The sequence below is a fragment of the Agelaius tricolor genome, unplaced genomic scaffold, assembly GCF_023055355.1.
Source record: "Agelaius tricolor isolate 1412-34295 unplaced genomic scaffold, bAgeTri1.0.p SCAF_79, whole genome shotgun sequence".
In the NCBI taxonomy this organism is placed as follows: domain Eukaryota; kingdom Metazoa; phylum Chordata; class Aves; order Passeriformes; family Icteridae; genus Agelaius; species Agelaius tricolor.
In genome coordinates this window covers 172,608-197,846 of record NW_027269339.1, presented here as the reverse complement: position 1 = coordinate 197,846, position 25,239 = coordinate 172,608, and the positions used below count along the sequence as shown (strand labels likewise).

Sequence of the window (25,239 nt, the reverse complement as noted above, 5' to 3'; positions counted from 1 at the left end):
CTTCCATTAGAGTTGCAGCTGTTCATCAGTGGTCCCCATTTAAGGACTGGAAAAACAAAATCAGTCTTTATTTCTGCTGGAACAAATTCATTCTTACCTAGTTGGTGTTTTCTTGTCCTCTTCAGATATCAAAAACCAGACAAAATCAGCATAGCTAATCTTCCCATCTTTTTGTGCTTTTCTACCTCTTGGAGGTCAGTGAGGAAAAAGACAGAAAATTTATTTTAGAGAACACCTAGCTTTTACTAAGCAAAATTAAGGATTATTTTCCTTGATGGTATTAACTAGTTACTCCTAAATGATCCAGTGTTCATAAGGTGCTAAATAGTTAAGAGAAGAGCCATCTCAAAAAATTTTTTATGCTATATTATATACAAGTACATAGGCTTTTTAGAATTTCTATTCAGACAGAAGTGATGAGAACTTAAAAGCTTTACAGAACTCCACTAGCTAAAAGTTTTGGAATGAAAATATGAAGATAAAAATGAAATAGAAATCTTCAGGAAGTAAGTGTCCATGGCAAGAACATAATTGTCTGTTTCTACTCTCACAACCGCAGTAACCAAGTAAGCTGCACATAGTCAACCTGTCTAGTAAAAAGTCAGGTAGGCAGTTCTTAGACATATTACATTTCAATAAGGAAATTCATTTTTTGATGTTTTATCTTCAAGATGTCTGGGAAAATATGGTATATGTTTTTGTCTTGCCCAAGACACTCAGATAAAGGAGTAAGCTCTAGACATATTCCTGGTAAGTCTCTTATTTCAGCTTTTATTTCTGTTGATCAGTTGCTTTCTATCTCAGATATTGTGCTAGGAAACATTTCAAAAATTAATAAAATGCCATAAATACAAAAGAGGAAGTAAATCCCAAGGGGAGAAATGAAGAATGACTGTCAGAAATGTGAACTAACTCAACTGGAGGCATTTTTGTAAATTTATTGATGCAATAAGCATTGATTTTACAATTAGTACTTAAAAGCTCAGTTCTCCTTGCACATTTTACAGGTTTGAGGGATGGAAAAAGAATTATTTCTTCCTTCTTCATTCCCATCATACAATAGCCAGTGGCCTGTGTTCATATGGGTAAAGAGAGTGAAGAACTTAACTGTGCCAAAGGTTCCAAGACCACTCTAGTACTACTAGAATTTAACTACAAATCTAATCTTGAAATTCACTGCTCCTTTGTGAAGGGAGCCATCTTTTCCCCTTGGAATACCACAGAATTTAACCAGCAAAAATTAAATGGGATTTAGACCAGGATACAAAACAAGTACCTTGTTACTGCTCCTGAGAAGATGCGCTCTATCATCCTATTTGAAATTGCTGTGAAGAAAAGTTTGAAACAGTGTCAACTCTATGCAAGTTATTTTTGCATGCATCCTGTTGTTGAAGAGTTTACTGGAACTCTCCTCTTATATACACAGATCAGTGAGAACAATCAGGGGTAGTGCTCATTAATCCCTTTAAATCCTTTTAGAGAGGATCACTTAACACAAAGCCTCCAAAGAAAAACTACAACCACCCAGCTTTGAATTCAAACTTAATGCAGAAATAGTAATCAAATTGCAATACAAGTAACAAAATTGGCTGATTAATAAAACTGCATTTCCCAGTTTTTTGACAAGTAAATAATGTTTTCCAGTGGCACTAAGTTTTATGTGACCTTGGCAAAGAGCCAAACCAGAATTGGCACAATCACACATAATAAACATACCTTCCTGATTCTGACGGGGATCTATTTTTGACATGGTTTTGACCCATGCTTCTATTTTGAAACCATTTCAGGGATTTTAGAGACATGTCTGAACTAAGCACTACCTTTGTAAAGGATAGTCAATTTATCCTTAAGAATTTGCAAAATTAAATTGCAGGTGGCAGTGTATTAGTTGTGCTTTCTTTCAAAAATGTACTAACTTAATAGAGCAGCCACTCAAATGAAAGCAGTTTTCCTTTCTCACTGTCCTAAAGCATTGTCAAAATTTAGTAGGCAAATTTTCAGAAGCAATCAGAATTGTGTTTATCCTTTTTAACGTGGGATAATACTCCATAATCACTTTGTGCTTAGGTAAGCTTTCCAGTCCTGAAAGGAACACTATGAAGATGGACACAAGGCATCTAAAAAGAGCCCCAACAGTTCCATACAAGCTACAAGAATATTTAAAATAGGAACAAGCATGCAAGACTACAGAATCACAGTCATTGCATATTATACATGCAGCAAATGTAAACCTGCTAACTAGTGCTTAACAGTATTAAAGCAAAACACACTGCAGCTGAGTTAGCAAAACTCCAAATAAGCCAAGTACCTGAAGGTATGTTTGCCTTTTCTACTCTTTCCATATCTTGCCATAAAGGTAATGCTACTTGAATAATATCAGTGAAATGGATTTTGTCCAAGATAACGACCCAAAATTTCCAAATAAAACCATTTATAATACACCAACACGTAAGTGATATTTGCCCTATTTCTTTCTCAAGATCAGAATTCAAATTCAGAATTTTCCTCAAATGTGGTATTTGTAGATGGAAAGTAGCATCACAGATGACTTGTCCTGCTTTAGTTCACTGAGTCAGCAGGACCAGCTACACCAACAGACTCATGAAACTGTCCCTGGTATTAAACCACTTCCTCAGCTCAAAGTTTACAGGTCATTTAATACATGTAAACAAAGGTGCTTCATTTGTCATACCATAATCATTATGTCGAGCTAAATCCTTCCGATCAATATAGAGGTCATGGTCTGTGTCCAGCTCCCAAAATTTGCAATAGATAACATAAAAATGTTCATATGAGAAGTACTCTGTCAGCTGGTTAATATCAGCTTCCTCTTCCAATAATGCCACATTCTATTATCAGAAGGACAAACAGAACATATTAAAGAGTTTGTAAGACATTTATTTTTTGAATAATCTGAGTTCTCATAGCTAAGTTAATATCTAATGCTATTTCAGTGGAACAATTTTTGTTGTCAGGGACAATGCAGATCATACAGTGTGACAGCAAAACTGAACACATGGCAGAAAATGAATGCATTCACAAAAGAAAGAGCAGATCAGATCAACTTCTGCTACACACATTTACATGTATACAGCTCCAGAAAGAAAAAGTTACATTTAAACATATTCTAATGTATGAGAATTAATGCAATTGGGTCTTCATTACTTTTTGGAAAAGGAAGAAATGCTATTTATGTTACTCCCTTAAGCCTTTAGTTAATGCAGTTTTAAAACTTCCAGAAATATCTGTCTTGCAAAATTTTAGATATTACAAACCTGCAAAAAATTGCTTTTCCTGAGCTCATTACAAGTTATTTTCCCAGACCAGGACCTATTTACTGTATAAAATATTCTCTGTATGACCTGCAAGAAAGAGAAAATGGAACGAAACTTTAGCTATGGTAATTGAATACCCATCCAAATATTTCTCAAAGATGTTTTAGTACAGCTACATTAGAGAGCTCCATGTTTTCCCTATTTCTATTGTTCTCATTAGTTAGAACTTCTCTTGTGTCATATTATCCACTATTCAAACAATTTCTAAATCTATATCTAAACTCTTCTAGATAAGTTTTATTTCAATGCTGCAGTACCTATATCTCACTCAGTAATGTTGCAGAATATTTATGTGTTATCCAAAATATGTATATTGGTGATTTCACAACTTCAAGTCTTCCAGATCTACAGGATATAATCAAATAAACCTATTAATGTATCTTATTACTTCATATTTAAAGACCTGCATTTGCTGTGAGACTGTTTTACTTCATAACTGAATTTACAGAAATAGAATTGGGACTGCTTAAGGATCAGAGTACAGCAGATGTTGCTACTTCTGAAGTCTACAAACACAACAAATCTATATCTGACAGAAATATTTCCTGCAGGTGCAAAGAGAATGTTTTTCCCCATTTAACTTCATTCTATTTGGAAGTTCCTTGAAAAAAAACCCTATTAATAGCATTAAAAGTACATTAATATTTTCCAAGTGAAGAACAACAAAAAAAAATGAATCTATGCAAGAAAGACAACTAGTTCTTGTGCCATGACTGATACTGGAACCAGAAACAAACACATCCATATGAGTACTCTACACATTTTTAAAAATAAATTTTACGTGTACTTCAACCCAATGATCTTAAAGGTCTTTTCCAAACTAATGGTTCTATGGCTACTTTGGGCAACTCATGCATTTGCTATAATTTTCTTAGATTTAGTTTACAAACTAAAGACTTGAAATAAGACTTTAAAATATACTTTTTCTGCTACTTAACTGAATTCAGTATTCACCTCAATTAGTTTGACTTAAGACAACCAGGTGTACGTTTCACGTCAGTCATTCACCACTAAACAAAACAAAAAACAACCCAAAACCCAAAAAAACCCCAAGCATATTATGAACTATAACTGCTCAACTGGTGATTGATTGTACCTGCTAATTGGCAAGACTCAGTAATGCATGTGTAGTGTTTCATTTGCAAGAGAGCAGGTACTAACTAAAATCCCCTCTCCTTAGGAATCCCTTTCCTGCAATTGATATGTCCTCCCAACTACAGGCTAAGCTCTTTATCACTTCAGACTTCAATTGTAGTAAATCAATAGTTTAAACTAACCAATCATTTTAAAATTACAAATAGAAGAATAATGTACTGATGAAGTTTTGAAAGAAAACTTAAACTGCAGAGCAGCAAGCTCCTCAGTTCTTACTTTGAACAAGAACAGCTGGTTCAATAACTCCAGACAGAAGAATAGATTATCCTGCTTCTGAAACTTAATTAACTTAATTATAATTGTGAATTTAGGGAAGGCCCATTTTTTGGCTTATACTACAAAGCAATTTTTTCTAAAAAGGTTTTTGCCTTAGCTTTGCAACTTAATCCATCTGCATGTCATTATCTCATCTGTTATACATTTAACTGGTCTAAAAATAAAACCAAAATTGAATGTTTGGTAAAGACAACTGGGAACAAACTTAAACTGTTTTCTAAAGTAAACTGATGCAGAGTATAAGCAAATTGTCTAGAATTGCCTTTACTATTCTGCAGAGTGCTTTGTCAGAAGGGAGAAGAAATGCTGCAATACAGAGACTACAATTTCAAGAACTCATAGTTCAGATATGCACCTAACATCCTGGAAAAATAAATGTAGTATCTCATTTGTCACAGCAAACATTTTTAACTTATTTCAGCTCTATCTTGGCCATATATAACTAGGCTGACCAACAAACCTATAACATATCTTAGGAGACAGACCAGATTGCTTTCATGGCTTACACAACACGTGCTAAGGAGATGTATGTAATGTGTATGCATACACACATACACATATGTGGGTATATACAAAAAAACAGCAGAAGAATGGCTCATTTGGTTTGCAGCTGGATGTATCCTTAAATGAAGCTTCATGTAGCAAGGTTAAACTAACTGAATACAGGTATGAAATATTTCATCATAGGTAAAATCATCTATTATTATCATTAATAACTTGCAGGACAGAATTTTGGAAGACTGTAACAAACTCAGTTGCCCAAAGCATGGTGCAAATAATGTCAAGGTTGTGGGTTTGACCCCTGTATGGATCATTCACTTAAGAGTTAGACTTGATTCCTACAGGTCCCTTCCAACTCAAAATATTCTGTGATTCTGTGAACAGTTGCACCATCCTAAAATATGATGAGAAAAAGGCAGAGAGCTCCTGCCATTTCTTAATCTGCAGAATGGCATTCCAAATATTATTGATACTTTCATACTAGTTTACTTTTTGATTTAACACCAATTTTTTGATTAAACACCAATTTCTGTTGAAGGCTACACTAAATGTTATTAATAAAATATTTCCAGTACTAATTTATTCAATATTGCTAGACTCAGACCTACTCCAATAAACTCTTCCTCCAAAGAAAAGGAACTGGACATGGCAGGACCTTTTCTTTCCTACTCTTTTTCAGGTCATGCAGCAAGCTTTCACAATTTTAACCAGAGCAGGCTGTGACACAGCCAAGAATCCACAAAGAAACAAAACAACTCACAGGCAGAACAATTCCTTCAATCACACAACTGACAGGAGAAAGTTCTGTGAGCTCAGGTAATCATTATAACAAGAAGCAAAACCTAATGCAGCAGGACATACTTGATAGGCCAGCAAGTCTCTGTAAGAAGGATGTAATGAACAAAACTCAAATGCTCTCAAAAAAAAACCTTCCACAATTTTAACCTGGGTAAAAGTGTAAGATGGATATATGATGATCAACACTGCATGTTTTTTTTTTTGTTGGAGAATATTCATTAAGCTAGTTTTCACATGCACAAAGAAAGTGAACTGAATGTCATTTTGAAGAATTTTAATCTTTTGAGACTTCAGTGGAATCGACTGTGTAGTCCTCAGCTGAGAAAATTTAATGTCACCGATTTCTCCCTTGGGTACAGAACAAATACTTCAGTCACATAACCCTGGGAAGACAGGAATGGAACTTTTCATGTATAAAAACCTTCCTTGGAAGAAAAGTCCCCAGAGAGACAAGTGGCAAGCAGCTTCAATATTATCATTATTTCACTTAATACTGAACATAATCATATTAATATAGATGTTTCATTCAAGACTTCATTTAATTAATCCCAGACTAAGGTCAGGATTCTAATGAATGCAGTCTACAGCCACAATCAAGAGTTTAAGATAACAGCCTGCTCTTCATTTAATGCTCATTAACTTATCCAACACTATTACAATTCACTGCTTCTCTTACTAGTATTAAAATCAGCAATTTCTTAAAAATGTTGAGAACTATCAGGTCTAAGAAAGACTCCTTTTCCACAAAATTTCTAGTTACATAGAAATAGAAGACTTACAGCCTGCTCTAACTCTACTCTTCCCATGGGACAAAGATGCTTAGAGACATTTGACTAATCTTGATTTCCTTAGTTAACTAAAAAATAGCTTTTCCAGATACAAATCACTTACTGTTGTAATATACCGAGAATGGAACTCAGATGCTTCTTTTAAAAATAAAAGGCCGGGATGACTATTCACCACATCCTACAAAAAACAATATCACAAGGAGTATTCATTAGTGTCCATTTAAGACAATTAGCAAAGAATAACACACCTGCTATTCCTTAACCAAAACAGTTTAAACAAACTACCACAATCACTACTGATAACTATGTTTTTCACTTTCAGACAAATCATATCACAAACCTTTTAAAAATAAAATTATCTTTTAAATAAATTGGATAAACAAAAGCTTTCCTGTATTTTAGAAATATTTTTAATAGGATTTTTTCCTATATTTTAGATAGGCTGAGGATTTTGAACACTGTTGACTGTCCTAGCTTGTAATTCTGTGGCTATGATTCAGTGAAGTCAATTCAGGTTTTATTCAGTCATTTCTACAGGTGGTGTTTGCTGCTCTTCCAACAAAGATTTACTAGGATTTGAATTCATATCCCACTTCTCCTTTGCCCTCCAAAGGGCTACCTGACTTAAATAACTTTAACTGACTTATGAAACATAAAAGATTCCAATACATATGTTATTCCTACAACTGATTTGAAATCTTACCAGGGTGCTTAAAAAACACCTCACCTTATACAAAAATTATTAACTGTAAAACAAGTCACTAGCATCTTAGTGGACCATGCAAAGTCAGTTGCACTAAATATTATCAATAAACTTTAATGATGACCATGAAAAAGTATGTTTAGTTCAAGCAGCTCAGGGCTTTGCCAGCTCATCATTTTGTTGTGTTCCTAGAAATAGTTTCAACTGCAACTTACTTGTAAAAAAGGAATGAAGTCTTCTTGCACCAAGTAATTACATCCAGGGTTCATCAGAAGATGAACAAACTTCGCAGCATCATCATAGCAGGTCTGAAGTACTCTGAAATGGAAATATTTCTATTTAATATTCTACACAGAAAATGGCTCATGCTACCTCATGCAGGCATCCTAGAGCAAGGCCTATGAAACAATATTTATTAAAAAGGTCATTACAAATGTCAAACCATGCTCCAAGCAAACTTATCAAAGCAGAAGCATCTCTTAAATTGATGTTAAAGGAGGTGGGTACACCATGTAATTGATTACATGGAAGGACAATTTAAAGTTAAAATTAGAAAAGAACTAAAAATAAAAAGTACATGGTTCAGAACTGGCATCTACAAGTAAGGGCCATAGTTTTCACTTCTCATGAACTGTCATTTACCCAAACATTTTAAAATCTATAAACCCTGTAAATGAAGATTTGTTTATATTAAAGTATTATTTAGTTACATTTTCCAATTACAAGCTTGCTGACAATAGTTGATTATGGGAAAAATGGGTTTTATTCCCCTTTACAAGATAAGATCACATTCAGAGCTTAAAATATCACATTTCAATGAAAAAAAATGCAGTACTTCTAAAAAAGTAATCTACTTACTTCCGCCACATTGCAACAAATTTATGAACTGACACGTATCCTGTTCGTTCACCTCCAGCACAATAAAACAAAGGACCTTTCCAGTACAGTGGGCATTCACAAGCCTACAATTAAAGTATACATCAAGTCAGTTTACTGATTGCTTATCTGAGGGCTACTCTTCTATTTATGGATCCTTCAAAAATTACAAGTGTTAAGAAGAAAGCATTAGGGTAGAGATTTTTTGAAAACCAGTTTCTGAAACCAGCTTCACCTTCTGAAATAATCTATTTAAAGCAACGTTAGGCTGAAATCCAAAAGTGGAGAGCAAAACACAGGGCAACTTGTAGCATCCCTAACAGACTAACACAGTGAGTCACGTGGCTGTCTGTCCATGCTCCAAGCAGCTGAACAGAGTCCATCTTAAGCTCTGCTCAACAGCTGGATATCTTTAAGCTAAGCTCAAGCACACTTACAAACCCTCTGAACTGGAGCAAATTAACATTTGTCTGACTCAGAAGATGGCTCCACTCATCTGCATCCTTTGCACGTGCATGGCACATCCTGTATCCAATTTTAAGGAGCAGGCCAGCCTGCCCTGAGCAGCAGGATCTTGCTTTAGGATACTCAACAGCTACACATTCCCAACTCCAGTGTGAGCACATGCACCTAAAGCCCAAGTGTCTGCAGCTGTAACAGCCAAGAGCCCAGTCTACCCAAAACTGACTCCAGCTGGGAGTAGTCAGACATGCTGGCATCCCCACGGATCTCCAAAACCATCGTGAATACTGCAAGATGTGTAAAGTCACTGCAGCATAAGTACAATTACTTCTCATGCAATAGCTTAACTAGTACTTCAAAAAATAAAAGTGGTTGTGATGAATACTGTCCTCAGACAGTATTCTTCAGGAAGGTGTCTTTCATCACTGAATAACAGGTGACTAGACCCTTTCAGCTTCCTTGCTGAGAGAGAAGGGTCTCTTCCCTACCTCCTTACTTCTATGTACTTCTGTGTTGGAAGGACCTGTGGAAGACAGGGATCCTATCATTCAGCTAAGCAGTAAAAAAGTTTTGCTGAGGCAAACTCCCAGTCCTGCTCTTGTGAGCAGTCACAGTTTCTATTTTCTAGACCCTGGACAAAGTGACAGGAACATAGATGAGAACCTGAGACTCATTAGCAAGATCATGACTTGCAGTGAGATTTCAAGCATTAATTCAACATAACAAAATGGAAATTTAAGTCCATTTTAACTAGCTTATTGTCTTTAAATTTACAGAGAAGTTTAAAAAATATTTGCTGCTTTATAAGCTAAGTATTTTGTCACTCTGCTGTAACTCTAAAGTAGCTCTTCAGGAATAACTTGAAAGCTATAATCTCAAGTTACCAAACCATTCTGTCTTTACCAGAGCCTTTGCAATGGAGGTTTAGCAAAATGAGAAAAAAAACCCAACCTGTGTGACCATCTGAAAACAAAACATATATTAGGAGTGCTTTTGCCTTAACTCTCTTGGTCAATATGGAATGGAGAACAACATACAATGTTGCTCTTTAGTATTTGGTTGTTTGAGCAGCAAAAAAAGTAGTTCAAGTTTTGTTTCAATGTTTTTTTTCTTTTTATAAGGTCATTTGATAGACAGCTAATGCAGAAAATTCCACATAACTATTATCAACAATGTAAAATATCATTAAATACTAATGTATGGGAGATGGAAACACACAATACAAGAGAACCAAGCACACAGAACTCATCTTTCCTTTCCATAGGAGTACAGTACAAAAAGAAGATGGCCAGCAAGTTCTCACCTTTGCAACCTTACCCATGTCTTCTAACGTTGCCCTCTCATTTGGAAATTCAGAAAACGTTTTCTCAATTTTGGCAATCACAGCATCTATATTTACTTTTTCCTTAGGACATCCTCGAGGAAAGTAAAAAGTTGGAATGTTTTGACTATGTGGTGGTGGCAAAGTTTCTTCCTTCTTTGTTTGAACCTAAATAGATAAATATACATTTGACAGTCAAGTACCATGAAATCACATAGTCCTCCACAGATGACTTAAATCTCTTGGTATTCTATGTTTCTACACACCTTCAAAAAGATTTCATATTATAAATTGAATAAACTATTACAGAATAAGAGCACATCAGAAAAATTGATGAGTATTTCCAAAAATGGTCATTTAGAAAACCTTCTAGGATGTTAAATATTTAATAAAAACAACTTCAATCTTCAACACATATCAAGTTTCAAGACTGAAAAACATTGGACAGCTTCTTGGGGACATCTGAAATTACTCAGGTTCTACTATCTGTTTCAGAAAAAAAACCTTTCAACCTCCATCTTAACAGATATTATGAAAGACTTTGCTTTTGAAATACTTCTAGTTTTACAGATTCAAGGTTTTGAAATAAATATAATAACTTTGCTACAAGCCACCAACCTATTTAATAAAGTTATGATGAAGATTTTGGGTTTTTCACCCTAAAAAATTATAGATTTTATAAAGTTAGTAAACAATGCCTGCAGAGGGGTTTTTTGGGGGGTAAAGTATATTCAATGAGAGTTTAGAAAGTGGTTTCTCAAGAACTGTGATACACCACATCACTAAAAAAATCCCCCAGATGACCTGTAACAAGAGAAATTTATTTAAAAGCTTTTAAGTTCAGTAAAGAAGAATTTACCTAGTAGTCAGTTTCCAAAAGAATGTCAAAGAGGGCGTAGAAGCAAAGATAAAGGTAAAGTAACAACAGAGTTAGGAAACAACTCAAACTTAGCAATTAAACCAAATTAAAGTCCTTATTCCCAATACTACTATTCAAATGTAAAAACATTGCTATTGGGTGACTTGTCCTAATAATGAAGGTGTTCAAGATCCTGCATCTAATCTCTCATTTTCAACCATAACTGGCGGAAAATAAACTCAAAATCTCTTCAGAAACCCTAACCCTTGTTTTTATTCTTTATCATCTTTGCCAAAGTGCCTGCAAAGTTACCCAGCTCTCCTACACAATTTAAGTCCTTCTTTATGTGAGTGGGAGAACTAGGTGCTTATGGACAACAGATTTTAATTTCCAGAGTTCCAGCCCCGGAGCTTTCACTAGAATGCTACATATGCAAAAAAAAACCAAAAAACAAAAAAACAAAAAAAAAAAACCAACCAAAAACCAACCCCACAAAAAACCCCCAAAAAACTCTGAACTAACCTTTCCTTCCCCTTCTCTGCATTTGAGCAAGAATTCCTGTCCACAGCTGCAGAATTACCTTAACTATGTTACAAGTTTTATTTCATAGAGGAAAATGTTACCTTGAATCTGTGACACCAGGAGTCAATGTCTGTCACTTTCTATGAATCTTGTTAAGTAACAACTTTTGATATCTTATCATTGGTTCAGGAGTCCAGTTGATGAGGCAGCTTAAAATAAGAGTGTTACGGGGTATCAAAAATTCCTTCCAACTTCAGACTTCCAAAATTTTAGGAAGTCTAAAGACAGCAATGTTTTATTCTCTAGGTAAAATCACCATCAGCACTATAAATAATGTAATGGGGTGAACACCTTGTTTCATTCTACAAGCCCAGCTCTACCCATCAGCACTTCCCAAGAGCCCTTGCAGTTACCCTATTTCCCCATTTCCAAGAACTGCCTGGACTGACATAAGATTAGCTCAGTTGATCAGAGCATGGTGCTAATAACACCAAGGTCATGAGCTCAATCCCTGTACAGGTTGTTCATTTAAGAGTTGGATTTGATGATCCTTGTGGGTCCCTTCCAGTATTCCTCAGAATATTCTGTGATTCTGTGACAACCACTCCCATGTGAGCTGCTCAAATGGCCACAGAGCAGCAGGTGGCCCAGCTCTTCAGAGGTGCCCGATGAGGAATGCCTCATCCAAGAAACGGGAAAGTGCAAATCACAGACTACTAACATTCCCTGAATGTTGTTGGTATCATGAGGTACATCAGCATTTTGAGGAAGCTTAGTACAGAGAGGCAAGGCATTTTTAAAATCCACAGCTAGGGATATTTAGAGCCTCAGATGGAAAATTTCTTTTAAAAAGAAAGGTAGAAACAGAGGGAAGACTACACTAGAAAAGATCCCAGGAGAAAAAGAAAAGCTATAATCAGAACCATTTGATCATTGGATACTATATTTTTTCAGAAACTACTAATTTAGATACCTCAGTTACACAATAAATGATTTCTATTGGTCCAGGTTAAAAGCTGTTCTTAAATACATGCGGAAATCTCAATTCAGGATTTGTAGTAAGACCTATCCAAGCACAAGTTATTTAAAAGAATTATAAGGTAAGGGCTTTTTATTTATTTTTTATCTTATAGTCTGGAACATGTTCAAAACAGACAAAGATTATAAGGAAGAAGTTCAGCAACCAATTCAGAACTTAAGACAAATATAAAGTTGAAGAAAAATGATTTTTTCTAAGATGAAAATGTTATATTGAAACATTTGAATTCAGCATGCTTACTGTAAGAATATATAATATTTAATCTATAAGACGGAATATTAATTCTAAGACCAAATACAGACTACAAATCTGTCATAGCAAGACAAATTAACTCTCCCTATACTGAAAGATGTCTATTTTCACATGCTGGTTTCTCCAAGCTGGCAAAAAAAGAAACTATAAAAAGGCTTCATTTGTATTAGCAAGTGTATGATCACTTCACAGTAATTTCTGCTAGAATTATTTGGTGCCTACATATAGGCATCTAGTGAGAATACCATCTAGGGCACGAAACAAAATGCCCTTGAACATTCCTTGTGGCATCCAGCACAGCTCTCACTGCATCTGTCACGTGGATGTTCTGAGCATACTAATGCTTCTTAAATGCCACCAGCAACTTGGAATGGGACAATTGAATTGTGCTGTTAATGTCAGTCAACACAGGAATAGGAACTGTACCAAAGAGAGAAGCACATTGTCCAAAACCATTAGCTCCAACTAATGCACTATAAAGTTGATATTACATCTCCTCCCTCTTCTCACCTTCCCAAGAAGGGCCAAAAGATTCTTCTCTCAGTCTGAATTCCAATAAACAAAAGGCTCCTTACTCTGCTGTATATGCTCCAATGAAGGAATGTGTGATACTAAAAGGGTTCTAAAAATTTCACTGTTTTCTGTTCAGGTGCTAGTTACTTCTGTAGAGGCACATATTGCATAGCTGATGAAGGAGTCAGTTCTGTTATTTCAGGAAAATAAAAATGCACTAATTGTGTAAGATTAGGCTGGTCTAAAATTAATTATAATTTTAACTGGAGAATTCCTTCATTAACAAGAATTGCCCAAAGTCTGCTAACATTCAATCTTTGACTGGAAAATCTGCAGGAACAGTTCATTAATCTTTTTACACAACTACTCCATTTCAGTGGTCAATTTAACATTTAGAAAATGATCTACATTTTCCTGTTGTTTTAAGTTAAAACCTTTAAAACTTATACCAGTAAGCTAAACTCAAAAAAGAGACTTGTTTGGTCAGTTAAAATTTTCCCTGCAACTTGCTGAGAAAGAGTACCAACAACAGGATGCTTGGAAATAAGGAAAACAGCTACATAAGCTTGTAAATAACTCAAACAGATGTGTGTTGAAGTGCCAGGACTGAAGGGAGCATTAAACTTTGCAATATGTACATATGAATTCCAGGATCTGTAAGTGTATTGCAAAGTTGCCACTGCAGTTTAGGTTTTATATAACAGATGGGAAATGAGGATTCCTTGAAAACATCTTGTTTGCAGTAATGTAAACAAACTTCTGTAAGATTTTTCTACAGGAGAATTCAAGAAAAGCTTTAATACACAACCAGTTTTCATTCTTGAGGTACAGAATTGTAAAGACTGTCCACAGCTACCCAACATTTACTTGCCTTGATTTTTACAATGGAGGAAATGGAAGTTTTTATCCCATTGAGGTCACTGTTCAAAGGTCAAAATTTCTAATATTAATTTTGCAACTTTCCAGATCCTTTTCCAACCATTCTTTCAGTAGTTGTTTATATTAATGGCATAAAATCAGTACTATAATTACAATACACCGATACATTAGGATATACCAGAGAACATGGAAACACCATATTCCAAAGAGAGAAATTAATTCTTCAAGCTAGACAGTCTTCTTACATCTACCACCTGATGAGTGGCATTCAGCAGTTAAATTTGTTATAAGCAAAAAAATAGACAGTGGGAATTTTAAAAGGGTGCACTTTTCCTTCTCTCTTAACTGTAAGAGCTGATGCCATGATACAATCATTCAACTACAGGAATATATATCTTGCTGAAATAACAAGGAAGGGATGACTTGATCCCAGATATTCTAATAATGTATGCTCAGTAATGTCTAGCTCTAATATTTGCATGCAGCAACTGCCAAAGCAGAAACACTGAGCCCCATGAAGGGGTTGAATATGTGGATTTAAATTAAAGTGAGTAAAACCTCACTTAAAGGACTTGCTGGAAAAGGAAGCAAGGTAAATTTATTTGTGAATTTAATACTCTTTTAGAAATTTCTGAGATTAAGTCATGAACTTGGGTTGGAAGGGACATCTAGTTCCAACCCCTCCTGCTGTGGGCAGGGGTGCCACCCACTAGATGAGATTGCTCAGGGCCCCATTCAACCTGGTCTTAAACACTGCCAGGGATGGGGGATCCACAACTTCTTTGGGTTGCCTGTACCAGGGCCTCACCACTCTCATAGTAAAGAATTTTTCCTCTCTTTTTAGTTTAAAGCCATTCCCCCTTGTCCTATCACTATCTGGATTGAACTGATTGGTATTTACATTGTTTTGACAGGACTACAGGATAAGATAACTTCATTCAGAAATGTTGATTACACCAACATTTTTTCTTCCTGTTTCTTTGAAAAAAGCCCAACCCTAAACATTTAAAAATATTTACAGAGTTTGCAGTCAGCTCTTGCTGTAGTATTTGACAGGAATTTCCATGATAATGGCCATACTAGAGAAAAGTCATTGGAATGCATACAACAGGGTCGAAAAAGGACCCCAAAAATTCTACCTCACATTTACATCCAACTTTACATTACAATTTTACTAACTGATACACCACAAACTTCCCAACAAAAAAAAAACAAACCCAAAAAACAAACAAACAAAAAAAAAATAGGCATTAAATATTGAAAATACTATAAAGAGATTTTTGCCTATCAAATAGATGAAAGTCTTGTTCAATTCCTTGGCAGTTTTTAACTAGGAATTTAGGAGGAAAAAAGGTCTGTTGCAATATTGCTTACAATGTGCAGTACGTAAGTTAATCTAGTTCTTCAACAGACTAGGTCATCTAGTCTTATATATTCTACTTTATGCTAAACTTACCTGGATGATCCAATGTGCATAATAAGCTAAGAGGATTTTCTGCAGAGATATGCAATTCAGCCTTTTAAATCCTAATATCCATGCAACCACCCACATATAAAGCTCCTCAACCACCTAACAATGAAAACAGGTAACTGCATGAAGTTCCTTGATGCACAACAGAAAATGGAAGCCAACATGGAGATTCAAAGGGTAACATTTTTTTACTGAGTCTTTCCTTTATTAAATTCAGTGAGTTCTTAAGAATACAATGTGTGTTACAGCTGATCAGTTAAATAGTAATTGTGAATGTAATAAAAAGCTGTCAGTACACAGGCTCACAAGGAACACCTGACCAGCCTTCCCATCCCTCTGCTCTGTTATTGCTGTCAGTCTAAGTCTGACCAATAAAATCACAAATATTTCCTTTTAAGCTTACAATCTAATTGACTGCAAAGCGAAAGTAAACATTTCCCTCTAATAAACAATTGACATTATCAGTAGTTTTATGAATTTATATCTTGAAAATCTCACATAAAAGACTTGCTCTACTATAATTTAGAAAAGGGTTCATTCTCATTTGGAGGAAAGACAAGAGTTTTGAAAAACCTGTTCTAATATATCAAATACTTTAACATGCTGAAGGGCCTTCAAAGATCTGTTTCAGGATAGACAAAGTAAGGTTACTACCAGAACATTCCTCAGAAGCCCAGACAAACATGCCCTCTGTAACATAAGCTCTTTTGACCTTGTGGTAGACATTTACATTTAAAATTATTTGAGTTGAAGCGTGATGCTTTGTTATTGCTTTCTGTGTCATCCTCATTAGCATCTTTCCAGCCAAACTAATGAGATTTTTTTACTGCAAGAGTTCACTGATTGTACTACTTCCCATTCAGCTTGGTGTGCTAAACAGTATTTTTTCCTCTGTGAAAGATGATCCTTGGACAACTTAAAACTTTGAAAATTTCTGGGTTCTTCCTCCAGCCAAGTTCTATTACTCTAAAATGAAATTACTGCACTGAAAATCATCTTAAAAACACTAAGTTTATCTGAAATCTTAATAATGAACTTTACAGCATGGCATAAGGTAAGCTATACCACAGCACACCTGCATCTTCCCCTTCCTCCATAGAATTTACTTGCTTCACTAGTGACATTGAAGCAATATGGTCAATTGCCTCAGGTCACCAAGACAGCTGAAGAGCAAAATTAAAACTCCCTATTTGTCTTCATCAAATCTCACTCATTTGGTGCCACTTAGAAGCAACATGGTTCTGCTGCTAACGTAAGGAAGATCAGGGAGTACTGCAGCAGTGTTGTTTAAAATCAGATTACATTAGGTTTAAAACCATGCTAAGATTGTGATTCATTTTGCATAACTTAGTCAGAAATATAAAACTGATCAAACCCTGAGATACCTACAAAGAATGAACCCATGCTAAACCAATCATCAGGGTATATATGTAAAAGTCTTTCTTCTGGCAACAATCATTTTAGTCCCAGTTGTTTCCTTCTATTCTGGACTTCAGCTTGCTATCCTTCAGTGACTGTCTGGCAGCTGTTTTTAGATGGGCTATAGAGACTAATTTTATCATACATGCTCCTCTTTCTTTCCACAGTAAGAGATAAACATCCATTAATTTTAACCCTGCTGCAGTTTTACACGAGCTTACTTTTGCTGTTAGCCATAACTCTGAAAATTTCATTCATCCAGTCTGGTCTGTAGTCAATATTTGTGCTACATGGGGGGAAGGAAATGGAAAAATTAATACACTTTCCCATAAAGTTCTAGCAATGTACCATTAGAAGAAAAAAGGTACTTTAACCTACACTGTTTCCAATTTTATCCATGAGACCTGAGTTAACGTCTGAGAGCAGGGTTCAGCAAATCTCCCAAAGCAGTCTATGTTCCAGTTAGTAATCCTGTGTTCAAATTCTGACCAGAAAAATACAGTGGGACTCTCCTTCCTGCATCCCAGGTTGTGCACTCATCTCAATTTTAAATAAATGGACTATCATTCTCATCTCAGTTATGCATATTCTTGGCCATTTACTCTCAAGTCTATTTCTGTAAAAAGGTATGTGGTAATCTGGTCTTGTGTTCAATGCAAATGTTAACCCTCAATGATGAATCAACTTTACTCTAGAGACGAACCCATATACTGCTCTGTCCCATTTTGGGATCACTGACATGTTACAGCATGTAGCAATTCTATAAACAAATCAAAAGAGATTCAGTGATGTTTAGAGCAGACAGGAGTAACACAAGGAAGGATCCTAGGTAACAGTAAAAATGAAGTCTGAAGAAGACCCTAATTTCTGATTCTGAGGTAAGAAATGAAATGGGTTTTTTTAAGCTGTTTGCTATATGAAGCTAATTTCTCCCCTTATTTTAAGTCTTAAGACAGCAGAGTAAGTAGTAGTACTCTTAATTTTGTGATAGCCTGGGAAAGAAGCACCCTGTCCAGTTTGAACAAAACTGGTGTGCTAAGGGCCACCATGTGGATAAGTCTTGAAAGTCTTCCTATAAGGCATAAAGAATTATGGTACAACTATCATTAACACTCTCCCCCTTTATTTAACCAAGCCAAATTGAAATAGCCAAAAGGACCCTCAAGAAAAAGCCACTGAAGTGTCAGCACTGCAGCAGAGCATGCAAAACTTTGGACATCTACACAAACCCATCTGGGAAAGCATGTTCTAATGTAGGAAGACTGTAGGCAGAGGCATGTAGCAAAAGCTTCCACCTGAAACTATGAAATGCATTCCATACATACTATCTGGGGTATAGAATTTAAAACCACATTCAACTAAAAGCATTTGTGAATGGCCACCACAGGCAAGTCATATCTCATACACACAAACAAAAGTAGCACTGGGAAACTTTCAAATGGTCAAAATCTGATTTTCACTTGTTAGTGAAGGCTGAGGTAAACTGCTATTTTTCTGCATGATACCTAACCATTATAGTACACAATTACCAATCTCCTCCCTTTCAGTAATATATATGCTGCACTAACAGATGTCTCACTCAAGTTCTTCTAAAACTTTGATTTTGTAAATACTGGGATTCCCCCAATTTGCAGCTTGGTAGAGCTGACATAGGTAAATCATGCAGTCCTGCTGGGCTGGGAACTGGAAGATGCTATTGCAAAAGCATTATTGCTGTAGAAACACCTCCAAATACGGCTGAACACTTTTTTCTTTGTACAGCCACACAGAGCTTCAATATCAAAAATATGGAGTATGAAGAGCTTATTGATTTATTCAGAAAACACTTGGGTTTTCACAAACACAAAATGAAAGATGTAGTTACCTGTGCCCCCCAAAAGGGCACAAGACCATTCCACATTACATCTACATCCACTGGTAACCTGGTTCATTTGCTGACAAAACTTTTACCAAAGGCTTCTAGAGCGAGGTTTGCTCTGAGAATTACCATCACTGGTAATGATGACACTTTTTATCCAGTGAAGATATTTTCTCTCTTTCACATGCCTTACTAATTTAAAAATAGAAAAGGGTACAAATTATAAAATGGAAAAAAACCCAGGAGTCTTCAGAAAAATCTACCCCGTGAACCACAATTTCCCAAAATTTTCTAATTTTCTTTTAAATTTCATAAGACAAAAGTAGTAGAAAAATTAGTCACTGTTACTATAACTGTTAGTGCCTGTGAGTTGCTGTCAAACAGGCTACAGTTTATGAATTATGTCAAATTAAGTAATCCAATAACTAATATATACTGTTAGTCATATAGTTGCAGCTTCCTCAGAAAATACTCTGATTGCAGATTAAATCAGTTCCTCTATTCCTTCCCACTGTATTCTGTTCCCCAACTGTTTCTAGGGCACAATCTGGCAAGTTCCTCCTAGTACATGATTATTTTGATTGTACACAGCCAATGGACTGACAGGTACACCCGAGGCAATTCTAACATTTGTCTACAGAAAACAGCCCTTGTCAGGACAGGCCATCAGTTCAACATCAAAAGTAACACATACAGCTAAGACAGACATCCACTTAAACTCCGCAATAGTTTTTTATCCTTACATGTTTACAACAAGCAAGCTTCAATCACTAGGTGCAATTGACTTCAAGAAGAATCCTCTCAAACAAGAAGTGCCACCAAGTTCAGCCTTGCTACAGAGCTGAAAGTCAACAGCTGGAGCAAGTATCCTGTCAACTGCTTGTCTGCTGATGCCCTGAAAAATTCTGATTTGGACAATTGTGAAAACAATCTCATCTCCCTCTTGCCCTGTAAAAGTTGAAGGACATTGTATATGAAGACGTGCTGAACTGTTTCAGGCTTTCTAGGACAACCAATAGTCATACAACATCTACTATTAGTAGTGTTAGTTAAAATGGAGAAAAGAATAGTGAATCTTTTATTTCAAGCGAAAAATAAGTACATTTGAACTCTTCAATGTATGAATTGCTGCATCACAAAACTTAGCTGCAGAGGGAACTGACATCTAGACTCTTAAATCACGAATGCAAGTAAGCTGTAATGAACTTTTCACCATATTGGCTTTTCTATAGAAACAGTACACATTTTCTGTAATAATAATTTAAAAAATAGATTTATGACCAGACATGAGCAGGTAAAGAAGCTGCTATCACAGGTAGCCAATACATTTTGCATTTGAACCAAGAGTCTCCATTACAGAAATGGTAAAAATCTACCAGCTTGTTTACAGTTTCTTTTTAAGAGACTAGAGCTTAAAACCTGGCAATCCACTAGCAGTGAACCATTTATGGAAAACCTCATGTTAACTAGTAAGTCTCAGTGGGCAGCCTATATATTTTCATTCTGTTTTAAACATTGGCACCTGCTCTGGAAAACTGGCATTATATCAGCAAGTAGCATCAAGTGTACCTATTAGCTACAGTCAGAATGAGATTTGTATTCCATCTCTGGCCCTCCCAGCAAACAATTGTGTTCTTTAATAAGGCATTTGTGTGCCTGATGTAAAAGTATTATGTAAAAATGAATATTGGGTCCTCCTCCTGTGGTGTTAAAAGGTCTACAAATTATGTTAAATTAGAAAACTGATGTTAACAGGAAAGCTGTTGTGCCTGAAGCCTCTAATTGTCACACAACCTTCTTCTGAGACTATAGCTGTAAACCCAAAAGCCTCAATTAAATTTTTTGAAAGTAGTTTTGCCTCAGAAATGAGAATTATCTTCATGACTAAAAGAATCACTGTGTGCACTATATCACAAATATACACCAGCCCAACACACATTAGTACCTACAGACTCCATGTTCATTGCTTGAACATGCCACAAGCATTTACATAGCATTTCGGTAACAAAGGAACGTAAAAATGACCAAGAGGCACTAAAGTCTAAAGCCACTTCACTCAGAAGGCAAGCCAATCTCGTGAGACACTGCAGAAGCTGAAGAAATAGTTCTCATACAGCTGACATAAATAGCGTGTGTAAGCAGCATTTAGTATCATTAACAGGTGGTCATGAAATGAGTAGTTCTCCATTTTCACACTGAGTTGTGACGCATACAACTACACCAAGGGATCACCCAGTAGGCACAGCAGATAAAGATATAATTCATTAAAAGTATCAAAAAATATGCCAGCACAGGTCTGTCAATAACATTGAGAAGATTAATTAAAAACTTAGGCTAGATTTTTTTTAGCTCCTTTTAAAAAATTATATTCAGCATGAATCTATTTGATTTTTTTAAAAGTCTAGTTTTAAAATTAGAACTCTGCCGTTTTGTAAGGCAACGTGGCCTCTAAGTATCAAAAAATACCCATTTTCCAAGGTTTAGCTAACACTGAGTTATATATGAAATGTATAAGCATGTCAGTGTACACACATGTATTTTATTCTAATTATGTTTCAAACTTGAGGTATATTTTCCTCATATAGCATTCATAATGGGGCTGCTTATATTCCAACTCTGACAGGTAGGGATGTCACCAGACATTGGTTAAAATACAATGCTCAGCCTTTCAGGTCACATCTGTAAGTGGCCAGTATGTTTGAAAAGGTGAGAGTTTCTTCTTCCTCCAAAGTTTCAGATAAATTGACAAGCAAGGTGGACAAGCACAGTGACTCTTCAAGTGCTGCATTCCCAGCTCAATATATTCCATAGGTGTTAAGTACTTAAGAAAGACCTTGGTTTTACAATCAACATCAGGGTAAGATGGAATGAAGTTTTACTTCATTTTATGCAGAAATACCTACAAAGAAATTTAGCCCCCCAAGGTAACAGAGAACATTTCAACAGTAATGTATTGCTTCATCTTTCTTTTGAGAAATAGCTCTTTCCATAAAGCCCTACTTTTCTCAGGTTTTTTCAATTTTCATCAATAAATTAAAACTGAGGAACAGCCTGTTCCACTTTCTAGAACAACCCACCTCACTACTGGTGGTCTATTTAAAGATTTTCAAGAAACCTGATGTGCTATGCTCTAATGACCACCCCTTCTAAACCACAAGGGATTACCTACAAAGATTATTTACTTACATGGCCCTATATGAAAAGCCACTGCCTTAGAATTCTTGGAACCTGTGGAAGACCCAGTCATTCCAACCCACCTCAGAGCAGATTGAGCCACATGTTATTTCACCATTCAGAACCATTACTAATTTTTTATTTTAAGATGCTAGTTTTAATAGCACAAACCTCTTAAAGAGAATCTGTCATTTGTTTAACAAATTGTAGAATTACAAGATTGTAGTAGAAATATGGAAGAATAGATTGGCTTCCATTTCTGACTTTAGCATTCTAATTTTACATCATATTCATGAACTGTTGTGTCTGAAAGCCTATATAGGGAAATAGGAGGTTGTAAATTCCAAAACCAACAAAAGCTTGACAACTGAAATGATAAAGTTTTGTTTCAAGTTATTTTACAAAATCTCTAAGGAGTCTCTAATTTTAACATGAAATTTCTTCAATGATTATGTAGCTGATAAACATTAATATTTGAAAAGCACCTAACCTATGAGGATAAGTTGGAATTAACATAAAACAGCAGGTAAAAAATACACATCTTCTATATCAACAGTTACTAGCACTCATATTTAATTTTTTATGATACTTCCAAAAAGGTCTCCTTAACATCATGGGGTCAAAGCAAAACATCACCTAAAAAAGGAACTTAAGAGAAAATGCTTTCTATCAGATTGAACAATGACAGACTTCATATTCTAGTTTTATACTTCTACTAATTCTGTTTTGCTCACAAATTTTTGTAATCTAATGAAGTCATTTATCATACATTATTCTACAGTTGCCATTTACCCAGGAAGCGCAAGACTGGTTAAAAAATGAAAAATACTTGCTCTTTGTCTTCACTCTAAGTTTATAGCCAGCAGCATCCTAGAGCCCCTACAGATTAGACAAGCTGTTTTCTAAAGCAGTTAGTAGCTTGGAGGTATGCTGAACCATACTACACTGAGATGTTTTCTAGGTCAACATAAAAAGGCCCTGTAAAAGTACAAGTGATCCAACTATCGCTCGATGAAAGACAGATCAAGTTAAGGGGCACCACACAAGGTAATGCTGTGTTTGTTTACAACAGGATGCCATGACTAGACTGAACTTGCCTCCTCCTCTGAGGTGCCCAAATATTACTGCTACCACTACTTTTGGGTAATTAAGATAATATTTTCTTTTCTTGCTATCTCTAGTCAATGTACCTGTCTCCAGTTTAGCACTGCAGACACAAGTCAAAAATCCTTTAACTCACATGTCAATGCTGAATGGTGTAAATCAGCACAGTCAACACTGGCACTCTGCTTTGCAAAAAGGAATAAACATTGTTTATAAAGATCACTTGAAACAAATTTTAAATAATCATATAGAAGACAGAAGGCTAATACCCTAATTTTTAGGGTCATAGGGCTCTATATCCCTCTCTTGAAGGTCATCTGGAAGAGACACTAGTGCTCTGAATTCAAAATTAAGTAGCAGGCTATATTTAGAATAACTAACAATGCCAGAAATTCTAAGTTAATGTAATTTTTATTCAACTGCTAAACTTTCCTTAATTAAAAAAGGGTGAAAAAATTCACACATGCCTTCACTGACACCTTTATTTTAGTATATGAATTAGAAGTGAGGGTGAAGTAAGGTCAAAGTGAATGCTTTCAGATATCATTGTATGTCTTAAAGGGTATTCAAAGAAATACCAAATTTCAGTTTCTCAAAAAAAGTTGTATGTTTTTTCTCATTCCAAAGGATAACAAATATCTTTGAACATTGACTCTATAAGTAGTTTCCCTTCTGATTTTACTTTTCAAATATTTCTATTCTCAAGTTTAAGCACACTTGAAAATTGTAGCTTTAACTCACTGCTACAAAACAGCAGCAGTACACGTGTGAATCAAGCAGCAACAATTGATCTCATTCAAATAAAAAGTTCAAAATAAACAATCTAAAGGAATTCAGGATCACCATGCAAGTATGCAAGCACTTTTTACCCTATTATGTTTGAGCTAGTGAAGTTACAGACTATTTCAGTATTTTTTATATGCCCAGTTCCAATAAGAGGAAAATTAAACCCCCCAGAGAAATGCACGTAGATTGCAATTATACAGACTAAGGAAATGAGTCTTTAAAAGTCTAATAGCATTAAATGCACCAACTTTGCACTGCATATACCTCTGTGCAAACATTGTACTTGAGCTGTGCTATGTGCTTCAGCAAACTCTCATCTTTTCTTTGCACAAAACCACCAGAAGAGTCTTTTAAAACACAGAAGAAATCATCATACATGGAACAGACTATCAAACCCTGCTAGCTGAGTGACAGCTTCCATGCATTGCCTGCAGTTTGAGTGGTTATAAAGGTACAATTGACAACAATAACTTAATTGTATAAGAACAGAAAGACAAACCTGAACCTGCTGAAAAGCTTTCAGTCTCTTCTTGAATCTAGAAGGTAAAACAAAATCACATCCTCGAGCTAGCAGTGCCAACTCCTTTCTTAGATCAGGATCTTGCCGCAAAGAAATCTCCTTTATCCTCATGCTTTCGGATTTCATATAATGTCTCTGTGTGCCAGTCCAGGCACTTGAGTCCCAGTAAATAGCAGAGCTGTTGTATTATCTCTCAGTGCTGCTTAAAGCAGCAGCTGCGCCCGAGTTCTGGGATATTATAAGAGTCAGCTCAACTTCGCCCGCTCCATACATTAAAGGGAACTTGGCTGGAATCGCAAAAACAGATTGGGAAGTCACTTTGGGGGCCTGCCCTTTCATCCAGGCATTCCAAAGTCTAAATGGGACAGTATGGAAAATGAAAACCGTGTTTGGAGGAGCATCTATAAAAGCAGCTTCCAATTTTAAAAAAGGCAAGCCCTACAGGAATGCAGAGAGGCCAGCCGTGGTTATTTTCTAGCTTCCTCCTCCTCCCATCCCCCTCAGCTTTCCCTTCTGTCACAAAACACTCACTGTCTAGCTTCAATGAAGTACCTCACCGAAGGATATGGCTTATTACACAGCAATTAATTCCTTTTAAACCATTTTGTTCTTTAGTAGAAACCCTATT

The 25,239-nt window shown here is 35.7% G+C and overlaps 1 protein-coding gene across 2 annotated transcripts in view; it reads right to left on the bottom strand.

Moving 5' to 3' along the window:
* Nucleotides 1-25,239, bottom strand: part of PPP2R3B (protein phosphatase 2 regulatory subunit B''beta) — a 45,810-nt gene that overhangs the window by 5,811 nt on the left and 14,760 nt on the right. Inside the window, exons 1-9 of one of the 2 annotated variants that reach the window (XM_071418263.1) lie at nt 24,591-25,042; nt 10,198-10,383; nt 8,415-8,518; nt 7,772-7,874; nt 6,957-7,031; nt 3,276-3,362; nt 2,693-2,849; nt 1,277-1,325; nt 98-187 (exon numbers count right to left, since the gene is read on the bottom strand). In XM_071418263.1, the coding sequence (XP_071274364.1) occupies nt 98-187; nt 1,277-1,325; nt 2,693-2,849; nt 3,276-3,362; nt 6,957-7,031; nt 7,772-7,874; nt 8,415-8,518; nt 10,198-10,383; nt 24,591-24,737 (998 nt within the window). In that variant the 5' untranslated portion in view covers nt 24,738-25,042. Of the gene's footprint in view, nt 1-97; nt 188-1,276; nt 1,326-2,692; nt 2,850-3,275; nt 3,363-6,956; nt 7,032-7,771; nt 7,875-8,414; nt 8,519-10,197; nt 10,384-24,590; nt 25,043-25,239 lie in introns of those variants that run through there. The other variant, XM_071418262.1, reaches the window with a different exon arrangement.